The sequence below is a fragment of the Chiloscyllium punctatum genome, chromosome 5 (genome assembly GCF_047496795.1).
Source record: "Chiloscyllium punctatum isolate Juve2018m chromosome 5, sChiPun1.3, whole genome shotgun sequence".
Classification (NCBI taxonomy): Eukaryota; Metazoa; Chordata; class Chondrichthyes; order Orectolobiformes; family Hemiscylliidae; genus Chiloscyllium; species Chiloscyllium punctatum.
In genome coordinates this window covers 44,030,315-44,053,520 of record NC_092743.1, presented here as the reverse complement: position 1 = coordinate 44,053,520, position 23,206 = coordinate 44,030,315, and the positions used below count along the sequence as shown (strand labels likewise).

At 39.0% G+C, this 23,206-nt stretch overlaps 1 protein-coding gene across 2 annotated transcripts in view; it reads left to right on the top strand.

The window, feature by feature from the left end:
* The window catches only part of sdc2 (syndecan 2), an 85,343-nt gene extending 62,603 nt beyond the window's left edge, over positions 1–22,740 (top strand). For both annotated transcript variants that reach the window (XM_072570149.1, XM_072570148.1), the window contains 4 exons: positions 13,002–13,140; positions 19,721–19,872; positions 20,211–20,355; positions 21,533–22,740. In XM_072570149.1, coding sequence (XP_072426250.1) covers positions 13,002–13,140; positions 19,721–19,872; positions 20,211–20,355; positions 21,533–21,696 — 600 coding nt within the window. In that variant the 3' untranslated portion in view covers positions 21,697–22,740. The remainder of the gene's footprint in view (positions 1–13,001; positions 13,141–19,720; positions 19,873–20,210; positions 20,356–21,532) is intronic.
* Positions 22,741–23,206: the final 466 nt, after the last annotated feature.

Sequence of the window (23,206 nt, the reverse complement as noted above, 5' to 3'; positions counted from 1 at the left end):
TCTTTATTGCTTTAAAGTAAGTATTTTCTTTCAGTATCAGAAAAGACTGAGCCACAAGCAAAGAGAAAAGATGGCAGGGAGGGGATGGCGAAAAACATGAGGGGGAGAAAAGGTAAGTAAAAGAGGTATCTTAGTTGCAATGTGGGAGGGAAATCTACAAGTGTACGTATAATTACACACATGCATACATAAATGACCAGCTCTATGCTTAAAGAATTTCACAACCCAGTGGACTTCTGCAGCTCACAAACCGTTACATAACAAATAACTACAACGCTCACAGAGGTGTACAACATGGAAAAAGACCCTTCAGTCCAACTTGTCCATGCCAACCAGGTATCTTAAACGAATCTAGTCCCATTTGCCAGCATTTGGCCCATATCCCGCCAAACCCTTCCTATTCATTGCTTTTCATGAAAGAATGTAAAATATCAGAAGTCGAGTCATTGTGTAACTGACTCTTAGTAAGGGAGGTAGAATATACAAAGTTCTTGGTAATTTCTTTTTAAAAAGAAACTGATTTACAGAGCTAACCTGATTGGTCTCTTTATAAATATTTAAAGCATTTACTTTAATAGAAATGATTGGCTGCATAAATTTTACTTTGGTGGTGACTTAGAACACTAAAGCCTTAAGAAATTGTATTGAGCTGCCAATAAGTTCACAGATTTTACATTGTTTAATGCATGCTCCAGCAACTCTAATTCAAATTATCATTTGCTGCATTAAGATGTACAAAAGGACAAAAAGGTCAGATTTCAAATGACAACATTTGAGAATCACAGAAGGGATTAAACAGTATTTAACATCTTGGTATTTGTATTCAGTATTGGATTTGTGGATCAATACACAGGCAAGTTTATGGAGCACACAAAATCAGACGAGAGAAGAATATTTCTGCAGACTTCTGAAAGAGAAGCAGCAATAGATCTTACATCTAGCTAATTTTTGAATAGTGCTTCAGGCACAATTATATTTTATTCCCTGCACTGGGCTTTTAGCCTGTTACTGTAAATTTAGGAATGCCTTCCCAGTCACTTGAAGGTAATTAACCGACACCTTGTGCTGCTGTACTCTCGAAAGATAAAAAGAGGAAGCTTGAAAAAATTGAGCAAGATCACAGGAAGATTTCCAAGACACCAGGTTTTTTAAAAAAAATGTACCTTGCTCATCCTGTTACTTCCTGTTGACATGAACACAACTAGTATCTCAAGGATTAAAAGCATCTCCTCTCAGCTCCTGCATTTTCAATTTATCAGTAGGTAAGAATGAACCTGTTGAAATTTCCATGATGAATCCCCTGTTGAGTAGAATATAATTACATTGCCATTGCAATGAGTTGCTTGGGATTTGACCCTAAAGGAATTTTATCAGGCTTCCTTGCTGATCTGTTTTAACTGAGCATTGAGGAATAGTTTAAACAAACAAAAACAGAAATTACTGGAGAAACTCAGCATGTCTGGGAGCATCTATAGAGAAAATAAACAGGTAGCCCTTTTTTCAGTTCTGAAGAAAGATCATTTGACTCAAAACTTTAACTGTATTTTCTGTTTCTGCTTTCTTTGTTTCAGATCTCCAGCATGTGTGGCTCTATAGTATATTTTACCTTACGCTGAAAGAGTTTTAAAATGTTATCAAGGCTATGAAGTCCATCTTGCCAGTATTTTATGCCTGATGCAGGGTGATTTGGCCATCTTGTATTAACAGTGGAACAGAGCATAGATTTTACAATACTACCCTAAATGTTGAGATATTGACATGTTTTCCTTTCTATATTGGAACTAAGAGCCTGGTTGGTTAACAGTAGTAGTGGTTGAATCACTCATGAGCTTTTAATACGAACAGGTACTTACCTTGATGATAAGATGTAGTTCATTGCAATATAATAATAAATACAAGTTGTATTGTCTTAGTAATTAACTAGCTAATCAAGAATGATACATCTGACACCCCCTTTTGGGACCTTGAGCTAGACGACTTGTTCGCCATGACGTCAGATTGAAGCTTCCAACAGGTTCCACCCAATGTTAACTGTACCTTTTGTAAAACAGATGTTCACTGAAAGAAGTGGATTACCTTTGGCCTTGGAGTTCGGAAGCAACTGTATTGTAATCCTGTCAGGATTCACTGCTTAGCATCACTAAATCATCTAGCTGAAGACATCTTGGGACCTTCACTGCTTTTTAGTTAACTGTTAGCATAATAAAAGATCCCAGGAAGCTTTGATAAGGGTTAAGCAAAAATGCCTGATTTGTGTATGTAGGGAGATTTAGCAGGCCCAGTGTTGACCTTGAACATTATCTAACTTAGAGATGGGAGCAGGATCCTGTACGCAAGTCCAGTTGGATCTTCTATTCTCAGTGACATTCAAGTTGGGATGAAAATTGTAAGATATAGTTTAGGTCAAAACATTTCTCTTTTAAGAATTTGTGCCTTTAATGGGCAATGCATGCTGTACTTGTGTTGGATTGCAGCAATTTATGTGGCTTTTTTCAACATGAGATTGAAAGCTGCTAATAAAGAGCAGCATTTGAGTAGTTTTCATAAATGAGTTTTACTTGGGAAAATTATTGCAGAATTGCGAACTAGACCATCTAATGTGGCAGCACTTATATAATCCTGGGTGATTGATTGTGATCAGTTTTGATGAGGCAGAAGAACACAATTGGTGTTTTAAAAACATCTACAGGGCAAGCTTCAGCAGTTCCAAATCGGTTTCCAGGGATTTTATCATGAAATGTGATCATGTAGAGCAGCAGCAATAGATGTCAGAAGAGAAGGGCATTGAGGCAGTGAAAACCCTATTAGCTGCCGAGTTATTGATCTGAATTCCAAAGGGGGTAGTCCAGGCAGCTTTAATCATTCATCCAACTTCATCAAAACAGATAGAAGGTTGGATTTTAAGTAGGTCCTTTTAAAATCTTTTGGGGGGAAAAGAAAGAATTGCTGTTCCAAATCACAGGTTTCCTAGGTAATTGCTGTAAACATAGAAAACATTTTATATTGATTGCATTCGTTTTATTGAATGCTAGTTTGCTACCTTTATTGGACCAGTGCTTAGCTTGAGTTGTTCTGTTATGTCATTTGGATATTGTTCAGGGATAGATGCCAATCTCTAGCATTTACAGTGAAACCAATTGCAGAAAAGTGTCATTGATGCACGGGTACACCTCCTAGCTACGTGACAAAAGTTGGCAGAGTTATAATTCTGCAGTAATTTTTTTTTCTATTCAGTTATGATTCCAGCTAATTGTAATTCTGGACAAATCTATCCCAGTGAGAGACCTGGCTAGGTTTATTCTTATAATTTGCTTTCCACAGTGGCCAGCCATTTAACATATTCATAAGAGGCTGCCAGTATACTTTAATTTTTTTTAATTAAAAGTTTACTGTACATAAAACTGAAACTAGCTTATGTATTCTATAGTTCACAAGAACTACTTGAAATGGTCATATTAAAAATACTAGAACAAAGATTCAGCCCTCAACAACCGCTCAGTTTTCTTTTTGTTCACTCTTGGGATGTGGGCATCTCTTGCTGGGTTGGTAATTATTGCCCATCCCTCTAAGATGATGGGCAGATGCCTTAAACCATTGTAGTCCATTTGATGTAAGCATATCTGCAATGCCATTCAAAGTCACTCAGGATGACTTGACTTTTGTTCTAATTGATTTGGAGACTGTTAATCAAAACTGCAGCTGTTGCAGCCTTTTATTTTCTCTGAATGTCCTGCTTTTATCTGAAAGAAACCTGCCTGCTCTGCCTTTCTAGATGAACTTGTTTCTGCCTCCTGTATCATAGGACACCTTGTTGCTAGGCAAAGCACATTCTCCCTCTCCCTCTCCCTCTCCCTCTCCCTCTCTCTCTCTCTCTCTCTCTCTCTCTCTCTCTCTCTCTCTCTCTCTTTACACCTATGTTTCTAATGCACTGAACTGTTCTCATATACATATCTTCCTTGTCAAAACAGTTCCCCAAATGGCAATGTATTACAGCAGCTTGACAACACATTTGTATATTTTGAATTTAGAATATCTGTCATGTACTCACCATATTTACAGATTAATTGATGATCTTGCTGGACCTCTAGTTAATTAATGCAGGTAATTGACCTGTTTTGTTTATGTAGCCTGGGACTGTTACTGTCCCAACCAACCCGTAAAATGCATGTAAAAGGGAAGGCAATGGCCCAGTGATATTATCGCTAGACTATTAATCCAGAGATCCAGGTAATGTTCTGGGGACCTGGGTTTGAATCCCACCACAGCAGATGGTGTAGTTTAAACTCAGTAAAATCTAGAATTAAGAGTCTAATGATGACCATGAATCCATTGTCAGAAAAAACCCATTTGGTTCACTGATGTCCTTTAGGGAAGGAAACTGCCATCCTTACCCGGTTTGGTCTACATGTGACTCCAGACCCACAGCAATATTGTTGACTCTTAACTGCTTTCTGGGCAATTAGGGGTGGGCAGTAAATGCTGGCCCAGCCAGCGCTGCCCACATCCACATTTGGTTCACTAGAATGAGCAGGTTTGGACTTTATTCAATGAAAAAAAACCAGCTTTTATTAAAATAAAATGCTTTTTGTTTTACAAACCCAATCATTTGGCAGCAGAACACATTGTTTTGTAAAGTAGAGGCGTAGAGTTTTAAAAAATGTAATCGATAAAGTAGAAATGTGCAGAGTGGATAGAGTGGACATGTATTTAAACTTCTAGAAAATGTTCAACAAGGTACCTCACAAAAGGTTGTTGTAAGGTAAGAGCTCATGATGTTGGAGACAGTATATTGGCATGGATAGAGAATTGGTTAATGGACAAGGAATAGCGAGTTGGGGTAAGGAATTCTTATTCAGGTTAGTGACGTGTGGAGTTCTACAGTGATCAGTGAAGGGACAGTAAATCTTTACAGTATATATTAATTTGGAGGAGGGAAGTGGATGAGTTGTGATCAAACTTTCAGATGCCATTAAATAGATGGAATGCAATTTGCTAGAAGACATAGATTAAGTAAGTGGGCAAAAAGTTGGCAAACGGAGTACAATGTGGGAAATTGTGAAGTTATTCATTTTGGAAGGGAGAACTAAAGAGTGTTGAAGTGCAGTAAGCTGCAACGTGAAGGGGCTTGTTGGTAAATGTGCATGAAATACAAAGCTACACATAAATGCAGCAGGTAATCAGGAAGGCAGAATGAATGTTGGCCCTTATTTCAAGAGGGTTGGAGTGTAAAAGTGGGGAAATCTTAGTGCAGTTGATGCCTGTAAGACCACATCGGGAGGGCTGAGCGCAATTTTGACCCACTTGTTTAGGAAAATATATTGGAGGCAGTTCAGAGAAGGTTCACTAGAATGAGCAGGTTTGGACTTTACTCATAGGAATTTAGAAGAATGAGATGTGATATCATTAGAACATGTAGGATTCTTAAGCGACTTGACATAGTAAATGCTGAGAGGGTGTTCCCTCTCATGGGAGCATCTAGGACCAGAGGCATAGTCTCAGAATAAAGGCAAGCCAATTTAAGACTGAGATGAGAAGGAATTTATTCTGAGGGGTGTGGCTCTTTGGAACTCCTTGCCACAGAGAGCTGTTCCAATAGAGTGCTTATATATATTGAAGGCTGAATTAGATTCTTGATCAATGTGGGAACCAAAGGTTATGGGAAAGGGCAGGAAAGTGGATGTGACAAATGTCAGATCAGCCACGATCCTATTGAATGGTGGAACATTGACAGGCTGAATAGCTTACTCTGTTCCTATTGCTTTTGGTCTAATAGGTAGATCATTTGTTCCCTCAGGCCTACACTGCCATCCAATACAACAATATGATTATGGCATTAATTTTCTCAGCTGCTCCAAACCCCTCCCTATAAATATTAACATTTTTGCAGACCTTAAAATCTCTCTAATTACATTTTGAAAATATAACCACCCAGCCTCCACAGCTTCATGTTGATAATTCCAAGGTTAACCATCCTATGAGAAGAAATCCCTCCAAGGAAGTTGTACTAAACATTTATAAAACACTGGTTCTGCCATGACAGGATTGTTGGATCCAATTTTGAGTGTCTCAGATTAGGAAGGTATTAAAGCCTTCACAAAGAATGCAGATGATATTTGCTATACAGTGACTACCATTTTGGGTGAAGAAATTCCTTTGCATCTTAGTTTTAAATGTCAGTTACAGAAGAAGAGGACAAAAGACTACCTCACCAGTGGAAACATGATCTCAGCATCTGCGCTGTCAAGCCATGTTTCAATAAACCCATCCCATTTTATGAACTGTAGTAATTAAAGGTCCATCTGTTTAGCCATTCTTGGCAAGTCAACCCTAACACCCCAGGAATCCGCTAAATGAATCTTTCTGAATTCCTCTAACACCAATACATTAAATCTGTGCACAATATTCCAGTTGTTGCCTCACCAAAGCCCTGGCATTCTCTTTGTCTTTCCAACCTGAATAAGACCCAGTAATTCTATCTCTTCTCTCTTCTGTGCAATGATGAATCCTCAATCCATGTTCGTACATTACCCTGAATACTAAGCACTTCTATTTTGTGCAGTAACCTTTTATTCGGCACCTTATTGAATGCCATCTGACAATCCAAATACAGTACATCTGTTAATTCCACTTTATCAACTCTGCTTATTACTAATCCTCAAAAAAGTTTTAACAAATTTTTCAAATACGTCTTACCAAATGATTCGTCTCCTCGAAGAGTGGAGGCATATTTAGGACTGCATATATTTAATTTGGAAATATAAAGCAAGCGAGGTAAAAGTTGCAAAGGTTGCAGAGAATGCACTTTTTTTTTTAAGAGCTCAAAAGTAGAACTGCTCAGCAGTAGGTTTTGAATAGTTAGCTGCACTCAGAACTCTCCACTCTTCTCTCTTCTCTTTTCTCTTCTCTTTTCTCTTCTCCCCTTCTCTTCTCCCCTTCTCTTCTCCCCTTCTCTTCTCCCCTTCTCTTCTCCCCTTCTCTTCTCTTCTCTCCTTCTCTTCTCTCCTTCTCTTCTCTCCTTCTCTCCTCCTCCCCTTCTCTCCTCCCCTTCTCTCCTCCCCTTCTCTCCTCCCCTTCTCTCCTCCCCTTCTCTCCTCCCCTTCTCTCCTCCCCTTCTCTCCTCCCCTTCTCTCCTCCCCTTCTCTCCTCCCCTTCTCTCCTCCCCTTCTCTCCTCCCCTTCTCTCCTCCCCTTCTCTCCTCCCCTTCTCTCCTCCCCTTCTCTCCTCCCCTTCTCTCCTCCCCTTCTCTCCTCCCCTTCTCTCCTCCCCTTCTCTCCTCCCCTTCTCTCCTCCCCTTCTCTCCTCCCCTTCTCTCCTCCCCTTCTCTCCTCTCCTTCTCTCCTCTCCTTCTCTCCTCTCCTTCTCTCCTCTCCTTCTCTCCTCTCCTTCTCTCCTCTCCTTCTCTCCTCTCCTTCTCTCCTCTCCTTCTCTCCTCTCCTTCTCTCCTCTCCTTCTCTCCTCTCCTTCTCTCCTCTCCTTCTCTCCTCTCCTTCTCTCCTCTCCTTCTCTCCTCTCCTTCTCTCCTCTCCTTCTCTCCTCTCCTTCTCTCCTCTCCTTCTCTCCTCTCCTTCTCTCCTCTCCTTCTCTCCTCTCCTTCTCTCCTCTCCTTCTCTCCTCTCCTTCTCTCCTCTCCTTCTCTCCTCTCCTTCTCTCCTCTCCTTCTCTCCTCTCCTTCTCTCCTCTCCTTCTCTCCTCTCCTTCTCTCCTCTCCTTCTCTCCTCTCCTTCTCTCCTCTCCTTCTCTCCTCTCCTTCTCTCCTCTCCTTCTCTCCTCTCCTTCTCTCCTCTCCTTCTCTCCTCTCCTTCTCTCCTCTCCTTCTCTCCTCTCCTTCTCTCCTCTCCTTCTCTCCTCTCCTTCTCTCCTCTCCTTCTCTCCTCTCCTTCTCTCCTCTCCTTCTCTCCTCTCCTTCTCTCCTCTCCTTTCCTTCTCTCCTCTCCTTCTCTCCTCTCCTTCTCTCCTCTCCTTCTCTCCTCTCCTTCTCTCCTCTCCTTCTCTCCTCTCCTTCTCTCCTCTCCTTCTCTCCTCTCCTTCTCTCCTCTCCTTCTCTTCTCTCCTTCTCTTCTCTCCTTCTCTTCTCTCCTTCTCTTCTCTCCTTCTCTTCTCTCCTTCTCTTCTCTCCTTCTCTTCTCTCCTTCTCTTCTCTCCTTCTCTTCTCTCCTTCTCTTCTCTCCTTCTCTTCTCTCCTTCTCTTCTCTCCTTCTCTTCTCTCCTTCTCTTCTCTCCTTCTCTTCTCTCCTTCTCTTCTCTCCTTCTCTCCTCTCCTTCTCTCCTCTCCTTCTCTCCTCTCCTTCTCTCCTCTCCTTCTCTCCTCTCCTTCTCTCCTCTCCTTCTCTTCTCTCCTTCTCTTCTCTCCTTCTCTTCTCTCCTTCTCTTCTCTCCTTCTCTTCTCTCCTTCTCTTCTCTCCTTCTCTTCTCTCCTTCTCTTCTCTCCTTCTCTTCTCTCCTTCTCTTCTCTCCTTCTCTTCTCTCCTTCTCTTCTCTCCTTCTCTCCTCCCCTTCTCTCCTCCCCTTCTCTCCTCCCCTTCTCTCCTCCCCTTCTCTCCTCTCCTTCTCTCCTCTCCTTCTCTCCTCCCCTTCTCTCCTCTCCTTCTCTCCTCTCCTTCTCTCCTCTCCTTCTCTCCTCTCCTTCTCTCCTCTCCTTCTCTCCTCTCCTTCTCTCCTCTCCTTCTCTCCTTCTCTTCTCTCCTTCTCTTCTCTCCTTCTCTTCTCTTCCCTTCTCTTCTCTTCCCTTCTCTTCTCTTCCCTTCTCTTCTCTCCTTCTCTTCTCTCCTTCTCTTCTCTCCTTCTCTTCTCTCCTTCTCTTCTCTCCTTCTCTTCTCTCCTTCTCTTCTCTCCTTCTCTTCTCTCCTTCTCTTCTCTTCTCTCCTTCTCTTCTCTTCTCTTCTCTTCTCTCCTTCTCTTCTCTCCTTCTCTTCTCTCCTTCTCTTCTCTCCTTCTCTTCTCTCCTTCTCTTCTCTCCTTCGTCTCTGTCACTTGCTCTTCTCTCCTTCTCTTCTCTCCTTCGTCTCTGTCACTTGCTCTTCTCTCCTTCTCTTCTCTCCTTCGTCTCTGTCACTTGCTCTTCTCTCCTTCGTCTCTGTCACTTGCTCTTCGATTCCTCTCCTTCGTCTCTGTCACTTGCTCTTCGATTCCTCTCCTTCGTCTCTGTCACTTGCTCTCCTGCTCCCACTTTCTCTTATGTTCTTGCTCTCACTCTTGTCTCCCTGCCCTATTTTTGGTGAAAAAGACACATCACTGAAAGAAATCTGGACTGCAGAATTTGTAATTCAAGAAAAAGAGGTTCCGCTGATGGGCTACCAAATTGAGGATTTCTGTGGTTGACAGCACTGATATCTTCACCTCCGACAAAAAAGAACTGTGAGGAAGTCGCCAGAATTTAATAAAATACTTCATGGGTGTGGGGGTCAGTCGGAGCATTTGTTGCCCATCCTGAATTGTCCTTGGATAGGGTATTTTGCTCTGATTTCTAGGGGCAATTAAATATCAACCACAAAGAGTTGGAGGAGCTCACTGGTCTAGCAGCCGAATTTAAGTTTGCATGTTGTAATTAGTAATCAATTTCACTACTTGTTAAAGGATATATTTGTTAATGCATGTTTTCTGATAAATTTCATTAACTTAGTGAGCAAAATCCAGCTAATTAGCTGTCTTGGTGATGAAATTGATATTTATACATTTGTGACAGTCATGGGATAGTGGGGCTTGATTTTCAGTGTGCATTCTCCATCCTGGTTGTGATGAGCATTATGGTCACTTGCAAGACAATGTAAATTTAAGATAGTTGGCAGAGGAAAAAGTTGCAAGTTTCCATCTTTCAGTCTGTAACTTAGTTATCGAGCTTCCCATCCTGAGGTTTTGTTGACAAAAACAATTCTACTTTGTTTCTCTAGTACTGTTAAAATCATTATCCAGCCAGTAGAGACAGCGATTGCACTTGACTGTTTTGTTCCACGAGGATGTCTCAACGATATTGATGCCAAGTTTGAAACTCCAGTCTCTTGAGTGTATGAGCAGTCTATTATGACTGTCACAGTTCAGGGCTGTAAGTCAGTTATTAATGTTAATAAGTCCAGACATTGAAATTATTGACCAGCATGGACATTGTTTATGTTCTGAAGAAGATGGTTCAATTGAGTTAAACCAATAAACAGACAGTAATGGAAGAATCAGTCTGCTGCAATTATGACACTGAAGTAACCCACTGAAGGAGACCAGATGGATCTTTCTTTGTATTCAATAGAGCTGAAACTTTGAAGACACATGTATTATCGGCCAGAAGCAAACCACAATTATTGATTATTTGGTTAAATGATTATACTTTGATTTTGAGTGATTTGAGTAGATTGTACTATACATGCATTTTAGAGAGTTGTTCTTGTGGCTTGTGATTTTTTTTATGTTGGTGCTCCTGCATTGTACAGGATGTTAAATAGTGTGAAACTGCATTAAACACGGTTTATTCGCACCTCCAGCTAATTCAAATCACTGACTCCACAAATGGATGAAGGCTGACATATGTAGAATAGTTTTCACAACCTCTGACTACTCCAAAACTCCTCTTCACTGATGTAAAATTTTTGAAATGTTATCATAATTGTAATGGAGTGAAATTTACACACTGCACAGTCATACAAAGAGCATTGGAGACATTGTAACATCCAAATTAAGGGAGACAGATGGCATAGGAGTATTATAGATTATTTATCTGAAGACTAAGATAACATTCAGCGAAATTCGAATAATTGATTTTCAGATAATCGATGCCCCTCTGTATTGGGGAAACCCGTTTGGATCACTAATGTCATTTAGGGAAGGAAATGTGCCAATTTTACCTGATCAGCCTACATTTGAGTCCCAACTCTCAGCGATGCGATTGACACTCACCTGCATTCTAAACAATTAGGACAAGGCAATAAATACTGGTCTAGCCAGTGATGTTGTCATCCTGGAATCAAATGAAAAGTGTCACATTTTGAATGGTTTTGGATAATGGATAAATGTTCATCGAAGGCTCCCATGTTTTTTGAATAATACAATGGAAAAATATTCATATTAGTGAAATTGGACAGTAATAAGTAATTATTTCCATGTTGAAACATTGCTCAACTCAGTGGGCAAGACTGAACCACCTTTAGAATTTGGTCAATGCCAGTGCTTTCTATCAAACCTATGGACAAAGTATAGATGCTTCCTAATGAGTGTACAGCGTTGCATACCATTCCTAACTCCTCTTATACTGAAGCAATCCAGAATACAAACTGGATGATTTTCAGACTTGAGCTGATGTGTAACATGATCAGACAACTGCCAAGCAGTGACTATCTCCAAGAGAGAATCTAACCACCTACAGTTAACATGTAACAGTGTAACAGACTTGAATCCCCTAATGCCTCCATCCTAAACGTAATCACCATTGAGCAGAAATTTTACTGGATGAGATGCAAAAAAAACTATGGCTTTAAGATCAAGGCAGAAATTAGGGGTTCTGACCAAAAACTGTCCAATATCTATAAGGTACAAGTTAGAAGTTGGAATACTCTTCACTTGTCCAGGTGAATGTAGCTCTAACAACACTACAACCTTCAACCTCCTAAAGAACGTGCAGTGTTAATATCTACCCTCTTGAAAGCAAGTATCTTGTCAAATGAAGGTGCCTTTTTGACAGTGGTTTTATATTACTCTTGCACTTCCTCCTTAGGTTGCTTCAGCTGGGCAAGTTGTTGGTGTTTGAAAGCAGGCATCAGAAGGGGAAGGTTAGAATGAAGGGGATTGTCCAGACAGGAAAGCAAGAGATCCATGATCGTGCGATCAGCTTGCAAGGTTGGCTGCAAAGTTAGAACATGGTATTGTTCTCGATGTTCTCTGCAATTCTGGATGCAATTGGCTTGGTTACGGCCAGATTATTTATGTGGACAACCATAACTTTCAGAGATGTCAATGTACCTAACTCTTCATTTACATTAGTTGTGTGCACCTTGCCTTGGTGAATGTGGTATGCTTGCTTGGGTGATGTGCTTGCCACACTAAATATCTGGAGGTTTGTAAATTGAGAGGTGTATCTGGGGCAGATAGCTGAAAGGTTAGGAACTGTTGCTGTCTGAGTGATGTGTGTGCAATGAGTAAAGTATTGCGATGTTGCTAATGTGATGTTCGGTGACGTCATCTAATGATCACTGACCTTGATCACCTCCATCAAGTAACCGAACTCGTGATCCTGCTGCCACATCCCTAGGTACAGATTCAGAGAAGTGACCTTCCTCTACCTACTGTCATCCCTTTCAGTAGGTGGTCCATACAGATGCCTGACAGAAACATCAGCTCTCCTGACAACGTCCATCACGAAGGTCCCAATTCCTCATCCAAGAATCTCAAAGCTCCCTCTTTTCCCACATGCTCTGTTTGTTCGGTTTCTTCATGTAGCTACTCATGTTACAGACATTTAATGCCCATTGAACAAAAATAACTTTGCTTTAAGGAGATTTAGATGTCTGTGTTAGATGTGCAGGTTGAATAGCACATTTGCTCGTGCGTCTGAGCATTCAGCCATCTACCAGCAAAGGGTTACCCTAGGCTATACATTAAAATTGTGCAGATGAAGAAGTGGGACAAAGTTTCTGTGCTGCCTGCACTGATGGGACTGGATGCAAGGCGACCGTAAAATAATCATCTGACTGAAACACTGGGAAGTTTCTATCCTATAAATTATTTTGATGTCAAATTAAAACTTTGTTTAATGCAATATTGTTGTTTTGAATTTTTATTTATACATAAGACTGTACAAAATGCTTAAAATTGATGCATCTAGAGAAAATCTGGGAGATTTGCTTCTCGACTACCATTCTGTAGGAATGTAATAAATACACATGTAATGTGATTTATTTGTCTGTACACCTGTCATAATGGGCTAGTGAGCTCCTTGATGTGTGACAATGGAAACTTATTGTGCAAACAGTATTTAGTGCTGAAAGGGTTCCATTTTTAAAATTCATTTTTTTGTTCTGCAGAGGCAGTCTGTCTCCGCGACAAAAATGCCATGGCCTGAGGAATTGTATCTTGAACAATCTTTTGACAATAATGAGCCTGTTGAATCTGGAAATTGGCCTGTTGATGACGATGATTATGATAATTCTGGATCTGGTTCAGGTAAGCTGTTTGCTGCACTGATGGTTCTTCCTTGTCAAAAATGGCCAAACTGTTACACAAGTTTTTTTTAAAATATATCGATTTACTTCTTGGTCAAAAGAGAATAGAGGTATCCCAATAATAGGTATAAAATCAAGTGACCAAGGGAGGGCTGAATGTATAATCATCACTGAAAATGAATGAAGCTTTTAAAAAAAGAAAAATTGATGGGATATGGATGCCACTGGCTAGGCCAGCATTAATTGCCCAGTAGGCCTGCCACATTGCTGTGGGAGTGGAGGCACATGCAGACTTGGGATCCGTGGTGAGCTGTAAGGTAGACATAGAAGTGGCTTGGCCATAGACTGAAAGTAGAAGTGGAAGAGTGTTTTTCTTACAGGAGATCTGTGACTAGTGGTATTCTGCTGGTATCAATGCTGGGACCCCTGCTGTTAGTAATGTATATAAATGATTTGGAGGAGAAAGTATGTGACTTGATAAGTAAGGTTGTGGGCAACTTAAAGAATGGGGGAGCTGCAGATAGTGAAGAGGAATGCCAGAGGCTACAGCAGGTCTGAGATAGACTGGAGACTTGGACAGTTGGACAGAGGAATGGTAGATAAAGTTTAATCAGGACATGTGCAAAGTGATGCATTTTGGAAGGTGGAAAGTATACAGTAAATGGCTGAACCCTTAAAAGCATTAACATACACATGCAGATGTACAGGGCCACAGTTCCCTGAGACTGGCAACACGTGGATATGATGGTCAAGCAGGCATATGGTGTAAGAACCGAAAGAACTGCAGATCTGTTAATCAGAAACAAAAGCTTAGCAGGTTTGGCAGCATTTGTGAAGAGAACTCAGACTTAATGTTTTGGGTCGAATGATCCTTCCTCCGAACTGATGGTAACTAGGAAAATGTTGGTTTCCATGTAGAAGAGAGGTTGGGAGGAGGGAGTAGGGAGTAAACAATAGGTGGGGATAAAGCCCAAAAAGAGAGAAGAACAGTTGGCTGACAAAGGAGTGAATAACGAAACTTCTACTTTCAGTCTAATGGCTAGGAGAGTGGATAGTTGTTAATCAAGACTTTTAGTGGCTAACAATAGATAATATGTAACGGCAAACTGTGATAACAAGGGCCTGAGCTCCCTCATGTCCTAACCCACAACCCCACACACCAGGCCTAAAATTATTGAACTTGATATTGAGAGCAGAGGGCTGCAGAGTCCCCAGGTGGAAAATGAGGGGCTGTTCCAACTTGCACTGAGCTTTGCTGAAACTCTGCAACAGGCCTGAAACTGATGTTGGCCAGGGAGCAAGGTGGTGTGATAAAGGCATGTGGCATGCTTGCCTTAATTGGTCAGGGCATAGAGTGTAAAACTTGGCAAGTCATTTTGTGGCTGTACAGAACTTTAGTTAGACATATTTGGAATATCATGTACAGTCCTCATCACCATACTCACAGAAAGATGTGGGCTGTTGGAGAGGCTACTGAAATTTTTACCAGGATGTGGCCTGGTTTGAAGGGCACTAGCTATGAGGAAAGATGGGACAAAATTAATTTGTTTTCGCTTGAGCATCGGAGGCTGAGGGGCAAACTGTCGAAGTCTTTTTTCCTCAGGTAGAAGTGTCAATTACTAAGGGACATAGGTTTGAGATAAAAGGGGGAAAGTTTTTAAAGGAGATGTGAGGGGCATGTTTTGTTTTACAGAGGGTGTTAAGTGCCTGGAACACACTGGCAGAGAAGGTGTAGAAGCAGATATAACAGCAGTATTTAAGAGGGGTCTTGACTGATACATGATTTAAGAAGGAAATAGAGAGACATAAACTGAGTAGAGGCAAAATATTTTTAATTTAGAAAAGCAGCATGTATCATTGCAGTCTTGGTAGACCGAAAGGCCTGTTTCTGTGATGCTTTGTCCTTTGTAGCTGACCCCTGATAAGTCCCCTTTATCTGATCAGCTGCATCCTTGGACCCTACAGTAGCTACAGAGATGGTGGATGCAATGGTTTTAATTTCCCAAAGCATAGATTTTAGAAAGATCCCACTAGATCAGAAAGCTACAAATATAATCCCTCTACTCAAGAGAAGAGAGGGAAGAAAGCCAAGGACTGTAAACCATCTTTCCTAATATTTGTCAGCATAAAAATGGTGAAACTTACAGGAAAGGAAATAATTGCAGGGCACTTAGAAAATCATAATAAGCAAAGTTAACATAGTTTTGAGGAAGAAAAATTTGACCTTGGCAACTGCATTAGAGCTCTTCTAAGCATGTAACAAGCAAATGAATACATGAGAAGCACTTGATGTAATGTATTTAGATTTCCAAAGGCTATTTGATATGGTCCCATGTAAAACTTACTACACAAGTTAAGAACTCGTGATGGAGTAAGATGCTACCAGATTAGAGATTTGATTCCTGCTAGTTAGTCACTGTGTCAGGAAACCTACGTCACTTTTTCAAGCAGCCAACCTGTATCTGGCTGGGGCCTGCTGCAGAGTGTTAACATCTTAACCACTTAGAATCTATGTTGGTAGACTTGGTTGAAGGGATGAAGTATATTGTAATCAAATCTGCTAATGCTACAGAAGTAGTTAAGAAAGTAAATTGTCAGAGGGACATGTAAAGGCAATCTGCAAAAAGATGTGGTTTAAGTGAATGGACAAAAATTTGGCAGATGAAGTATTATGTAAGCAAATGTGAGCTCCACTTGGGTGGGAAACATAGGCATACAGAATATTATTTAAATGGACATAAATGTTGCAGTACAGTGTTCTGAATGTCCTTGTACAACAATCACAAAAAGGTAGTATTTGGGTGCAGTACATAACTAGGAAAGCAAACGAAATGTTAACTTTTCGTGGGAGACAGGGAAAGGAATATAATAGTTGCAGAGTCTTGCTAATACTGCACCACGTGTTAGGCAATTGTGAAACAGTTTGATCTAGTAATTTAAGCAAGGACTTTTGGAGGCAGTTCATCAAAGTTTCACTGAATTGATTCCTGGAATGCAGGCGTTGTGTTGTTAAGAGGGATTTGAAATGTTGAGCCTATGCTCATTAGAGTTCAGAATAAAAGGTGATCTAATTGAAACATTTTAAAGAGGTGACTGTGCTTGATAGGGTAGATGGTGAGTGGATGTTTTTTGTCACTCTTAAACTGGAAGTGCAGTTTCAGAATCAGGAGCTTCCCATTTAAGATGGAAGTGAAAAGAAATTCCCTTAGAGTACTCTTTACCTCAGAACAGTGGAGGCCAAGTCATTTAATATATTCAAGACTGGGTTGTTCAGATTTTTGACCTAATAAAGGAGTTTAAGATTATTGGGAGGCTGGGTGGAAAGTGGAGTTAAGGAGAAGCTCAAATGGCACAGCAAATGTGAGGGGCCAAATGGCCTATTCCTGCTTGTTTTTATTTTATTCTTAAGTTCACGGGCAATTCAAGGAAATCATGTTCGTCATCAAACAATATTTCTTTTCTGATGTTGAAATCCAACCTTCATTAAGTTATATATGATGAAAGTGGACTTTTATGATTTGCAATGTTATTTTATAACTGTTCTAAGTGTCAGAAAATAACTGCAAAATTAAAAATTATTTTCAATATTCTGATTTCACCAATTTTACAGGGTTTTTTAAGTTTTCTCTGAAGAGGTGTTAGTTTGTGAAATGGCTTCAGTGGAATATTATGCTTAAACTACAGCTGATTTTATCTGTGATTTCTAAATTCAAACATTAAATTATATTGCTCATAATCAGCCACTTGTTAAAGTATTTCTGTTTCGTGAGTAACAGCCAGCTGTCAGATGGGAAAGCCAAGTCAGGAGGGTGCAATCCCAAATCCTGACAGTCCAGAGGGTGTAGGTTACAGATTAGAGAATTGTCGGCTGTGTTTACACTGACTGCATGTTATGGCATGGCTGGTTAGCTGGGAGATGCTGGTTATGGCAAAGGTCACATCAGCAGAAGGCTGAATGAAGAATTGTTTGGAGGACCTGGGGAAACTCTGTCAACTACCATTTAGACTTAAACCAGGATGCCAGCTTCACTGTTGGAGACTAATTGAGCTAAGTTAGTAAAATGGCTGCAAGCAATTTTGGATTAACCCTGACATCTTCAAAAGGTGGTGTTTGACATTGCATAAACTATTGATTTTATTAGTTGAACAAATTGTTTGACTTTCTGAATTCATCATATGGTAATGGAAATGTTTGACTTGCAAAAGGTAATCCTTTCAAACCAAAAAATGAAGAGGACCATCTTTTCTTTTGGAACTTTTCAACTATGTTCACTTTATTTTGAATAAATATAAATAAGTGTTTTCACGGTTTACAATTTATTGTGACTTTTTCTTTTATTCATTTATTGATGAGACTGTCACTAACTAGGTTAGTGTTTATTACTCAACCCAGATGGTAGTTAAGACCCATTGCTGTGGGTCTGGAGTCACATGTAGACCAAAAAGGATGATCATTTCCTTCCCTAGTCTCCAGATGGTCTTTTTCTGACAATCGGTAATTGGTTCATGGTCATCATCGGACTCTTAATTACCAGATTTTTATTGAATTTAAATTCCACAATCTGCCATGATGGGATTCAAACCCAAATACCCAGGACATTACATGGGTCTCTGAGTTAACGGTCCAGTGACTACTAGGCCATCACCTCCCCTCTGAAACTCTTATCTCTGAAAATTTTCATGATATCATTAAATCCTGTAAACCACCACACTGAATGTTTTGAAGATGAGCACGTAATGTGTTTTCAGTTAGTTACTATTCTGATAGTGAAGTTTATAGTTGGACAATTTCTTTATTATGAAACTCCAAAATACAGTAGACCTGATGCCCCTCTTCTCTGCACTGACTATCTGCTGAAGTAGGTTTGAATGCAATACTTCTCCTATGTAGCTTAATTAATCACCTCAACCTATTTAATACCAGCTTCTTCCATGTTTCCCTCTTTTTCACAAAGTCGGCAACATTTGCAGGAAGAGAAACAGAGTTAACATTTTCCCTGGAGTGTCAGAGGTTGGGGGTGACCTTTTATAAAATCTTGTAGGACGTGGGTAAGGTAAATGGAGTTCAAGAGTGTGAATAAATCAAATTGATCCCAAAGCTGCGTGTAAACATTACAGTCTGATTTCAGAATGAAAATCTGTCCTGAATGAAAAGGCTATTCTCATTAAATAATAATGTTAATTACAGAAATGAGCAAGATGATAATATTGAAGAAGTATGAATACTAGCTTTTTAGTTGTACACTGTATGTTAAATGTTTCCAGTTAACATATGCTTTGAGATGGCATGCAAAGACTAAAAGCACAAGTTGCTTTGTATTGAACATTTCATGTGCTGTTGCTAAATTCTAGGAAATTAATTTATATATGCTCTGAAGAAGAGTTAACACTCTCTACAGAACCTTCCAGACCTGCTGAGTTTTTCCAGCAATTTATTTTTGTTTCAGATTTCCAGCATTCACAGTTTTTTTAAAAATTTATATCTGTTGTCCATATGACTTTTTTCCCCAGCTAGGTCTTAGTAATACGTGGGAAAATTTTCACATTATTACTGTGTACTTAACCCCCACTGAGAATGCCCCAAGCAATTTGAAAACATTAACTGAAAAGTTTTGGAGGTCTGATCCTAATTTCCTGTTTGTAAATCCACAACTTGATGTGCCAGCACACCAGATAAATGTAGTTTTGTTTTAGATTGTACTTCATTTGGTTTGGGTGAACAATTAGGTTCAAGATGGGTTTTGGAAATAAACAGTATGGTATTAGTTATACCATTTGGTGTAGCATATATGAACCAGCAGTCATTAAACAAATTGTGAAGGGAATGTACTTGTCCTGATTCTATGTTAATTAGATAATCAGATAATCAGCGATTTTTCTTTTGTTTTGTTTCTGGCTGATCAATCTGCTACGTTTATCACTAATGTTGAGTAGGAACGCTTTACTTTATATATTAAAAATTCTTAGTGAACAAAAACATTACTAGAGATAACTGGTTTGTGTATGTATGAGTGATTGTTGCACTACTCAGTAGTTCATTTTCAATGAGTCAAATTGAATTTTCTCACTATAAACTAATTTGTGGGATGGAGGATTGTCCGATGAGGAAATATTAGACTGACTAAGAATATGTTGTCTGAAGATGAGAAGAATGAAGGGTGGTCTTATTCAAACATATAACATTCTTAATGTGATGAGTAGGATAGATCTATGAAGGATGCTTCCTCGGCTAGGGATCTAGAACCAGCAAAGGACCAAACTCAGAATGAGGAACAGTCATTTCAGATTTAGACGGGGAATTTCTTCATTCAGTTGGTGTTTCATTAGAATTCTCTGACAAAGCTGGCTGGAAAAGTCATATTATTCAGTTTATTCAAATGCTGAGATTGATTTATAATTATTTGAAAACATCGGGACACAGGCATAGTGTAGGAAAATCGTTTTGAGGTAAAACTTCAACCCTGATCTCATTGAATGGCAGAGCTGGCTGGAGGAGCCAAATAGCCTGCTCCTGTTTCTTTTATGATAATGTACAAGGAGCTTTTTTGAACATGCGTTGATACAATTTTTCTCGTCCACAGGGCATTTTGAAAGTGAGATACAGATGGTCACCTATAATCCTGCACATGTGAACCCAGACATCAAACCAACTGGTGGTACACCAAGATCAGTGACTGTAGGAGTAGAACCAACTACACGGAAAAAAATAGGCAAGAAGCCTTTCCGAACAGAGGCAAGTAAATGTAGTTAAGTTCAAAGGAATGGTTTTGGATATATAATGGATTTTACAAAGGTGTCTCAAAGTGATCTTTTTGTAAGAGCTGTTAATTTTTCTTTGTCATCCTCTAATTATGTATTGTGGTGAAATGTATTTACAAATTTCTAGCTAGTTTATTTTCTTACTCCCCCACTCCTTTTCCATCCCAAATGACTGCACCCCACAGTACATTATACTGGATTATATGACAAAAGAGCCTTTAGCATGTGTATTTTGTAGTTCTTCCAAAATTATAGAAGTATTTTACTTCTATTCTTGAACTTCTGTTCATTGCTTTTTTTATTCCTGTTCAGGCAACTGTAGATACCCCAGTTAAAGAGGAGCCAAAGGTAATAGATGACTTTGTTATTGAAAAACCAACAATCAATACTGATGATAATGATGTGTCTGCAGAAAAACACTCTGAAAGCCTTTTCCAGAGAACAGAAGTGCTTGCAGGTAAATGGCAGTTTTGTGCATTACTTAATCTTCCATAACTAAATTGTATTTTTTTAACCTTCCATAATTAAATTGTAGAACACCATAAACAAATTGTAGAACACCATAAACAAATTGAATACTTGTGGCTAATAAATTTTGATTTTGAAAACAGCATCATTTTGCTGGTTATTTTTGTGAATGCAAACCAATCAGTTTATTGGAATACTGATGTGTTTTATACTTTGTGAATTTTTATCTGAGCAATAAAATTATTTGCACTAAAGGATGTAGAAACTTGCCCATAACTAATGTTAAACCGTTTGGTCTATAGTTAAAATAGTTTATTTCTTTCTCTGTTTGGAACAGAGATGTTCCATTGACCACTTACCCATTCTTTGTTCCAGATTTTATATCCAAAAATCTAAGCAGAGCCTTTGCTGTTTCCCTTTGGCATTCCGGGAGCAAAAAGCCATTAGGGCTTGGTGCTTTTTCCACTTTGAGTTTTCAAGTAGATTCAGTCTCCATTTCTTCATACATTAAAACATTTGTCACTATTCAGGGTTCTGATCTGAAAATGAACTGTGCATCATTAGCCCTCTTTTGGATTAATACCTCGAGGATATCTGCCTGTTTCAATTTCACTTAACTACTTCTGGGATCAAGATGTTATGCACAGCTTGGGTTGGACCTGTCTATTTCGACAACTGCAATTTCCTCCATTATACTGTAACATCCCAGAACACCTTAGGCTTTCCTTGGACTGATAGGACACAAATGACAGTAATGATGTTGGTGCACTAGTATCTTATGGTACTTATGGCACCTATTATGATGTTCAAGACCTAAAGGAATAGAACCCCAAGAATTCATTTGTAGTTAACTCCTAGCAGAAATTCTTCTGCAAAATTTTTAAGAGGCTTGGATGTACATTAATGGTGGTTACTTACAAATCAAATATTGAAATTTTGCCAAAGCAATATTAACCTCTGCCAACGCACTGCCATCTTCTCCAGGGCAATCAGCCACTGAAACCCACTTCCATGAAGTAATTTTAAAAAGGCTACTTTCAATTGTATGTTCTCCATAACAGTATTTTTAAATGTCTAACTATATTCAATACATCATAAATTATAATGGATTATCTCTTAATATTTCTGCAGATGTTTATCTTACTATTCCAATATCTGTCTTACAGCTGTTATTGCTGGAGGAGTCATTGGCTTTTTGTTTGCCATTTTCCTTATCTTATTGTTGGTGTACCGCATGAGGAAGAAGGATGAAGGCAGCTACGACCTTGGTGAACGAAAGCCATCCACTGCAGCCTATCAAAAGGCACCAACCAAGGAGTTTTATGCATAAACCTTCAAAGTATCTCTGTTTCCGAGATCACTGAACTGTATTAATTAAAGCTTTTTGCATAGAGATAATGAAGACCTTTTCTTAATGAAAAAGACATCCAGGCTCTCTTATAACAAACCCTATTGTATTTAAAACATTTTCCTGTTTTTTTTTAAACTCAAACATGCCATTTGATCTAGTCTTAATGCTTAAGATTGTGTCAGTGAACATGGCTTACTCTCCATTGTTTACCAAATTCGAGGGAAGAAACCATAATAACTACAGCTATAGACAGAATTAAAGTGAGACATACTAGTTCTGTTTTCTTAAATTTTCTATCAGAGTTCTATAGTTTAGTCATAATACATATAAAATTGATCTTGCAAGTAAATTGTTCATTAATTTATCTTTCGGATATGTTAAAATGCCTTTCTATAGTTTTCATGGTGCAATTTGTCTTCAAATAATTCAGATAATATGTGTAAATGTAATTTCAGCTTTGGGAGCTATGTAAACATGATCTCTACTTTGTATAGAACGGTAGTGTCACAATGTTTATTTTACACTGTGCTTGATTTCTTTAAGCATCTTGAACAATTGAATACCTGAAATGGAGGACAAAGTTTATTTTTGGCTACATTCTGTAAAGTTGTGCCCGTGTGTATTCACAGATCTCCTGTATATAAGATCTGATATAAAATAATGATAATCCTGAACAGACCCAAAGACTAGTGACTTAAGTAGATTTATACAGCCACAGATGTACGTTAATTTTAGTTTTTTTTGTATTAATTTTGTTTTTAATTGGGTAGGAAATGAAGATTTTGGACCAGACCTCTTAAAATCAACAGGTACAGGTTTTTCATAAGCCTATTAAGTGCCTACAGTTCCCTAGTTCCTTTACTGCTGTCTTGCAGATTTTTTGAGGTTGATATCAACAAATGTATGGTCTTTTGTAAGCTCAGTTAATTTAAGTGCTGCGGTTTTTACAGTTTAACAGACACGTTTTAATTTGGAAGATGGGGAACATAAACTACTGAATAAATTATGTGGCCCACTGATGAATTACCATTGCCTTCATTCATGTGTCTTTTAGGAAATTCTGTTAACAAACCTATTGATATGAATGTAAAATTTATAACCTTCCAGGTATTCCTTCACAGTCTTGTCAGGGACCAAATAAAGCTGTTAAAGAGGTATTTAATGGCATTCTTACCATTAATTAAAGATAGAAATTGTAATTTACTTGTATGGTAGATGATATTTTCACCTTTTTAGACCTTGTCAAATGTCCAATATTCATTCTCTATGAATCTAATAAGTACATTATTATGTTGCAAATGAAGACCAGAGTTGGAGTTTCAGAGTGAACCCTTTTCATTTGTAACTATTCCATGTGTAAGAAATAAGACCATGGGCTGTAAATTATAATCTCTTTTGGGGGAGGTGAAAAAACGCTGAGGGCATCCTCACCCAAATAAAAAGTCAAAGTTTCCTCAGTAGCAATAATATGCTGCAGTTGCCATTCGGA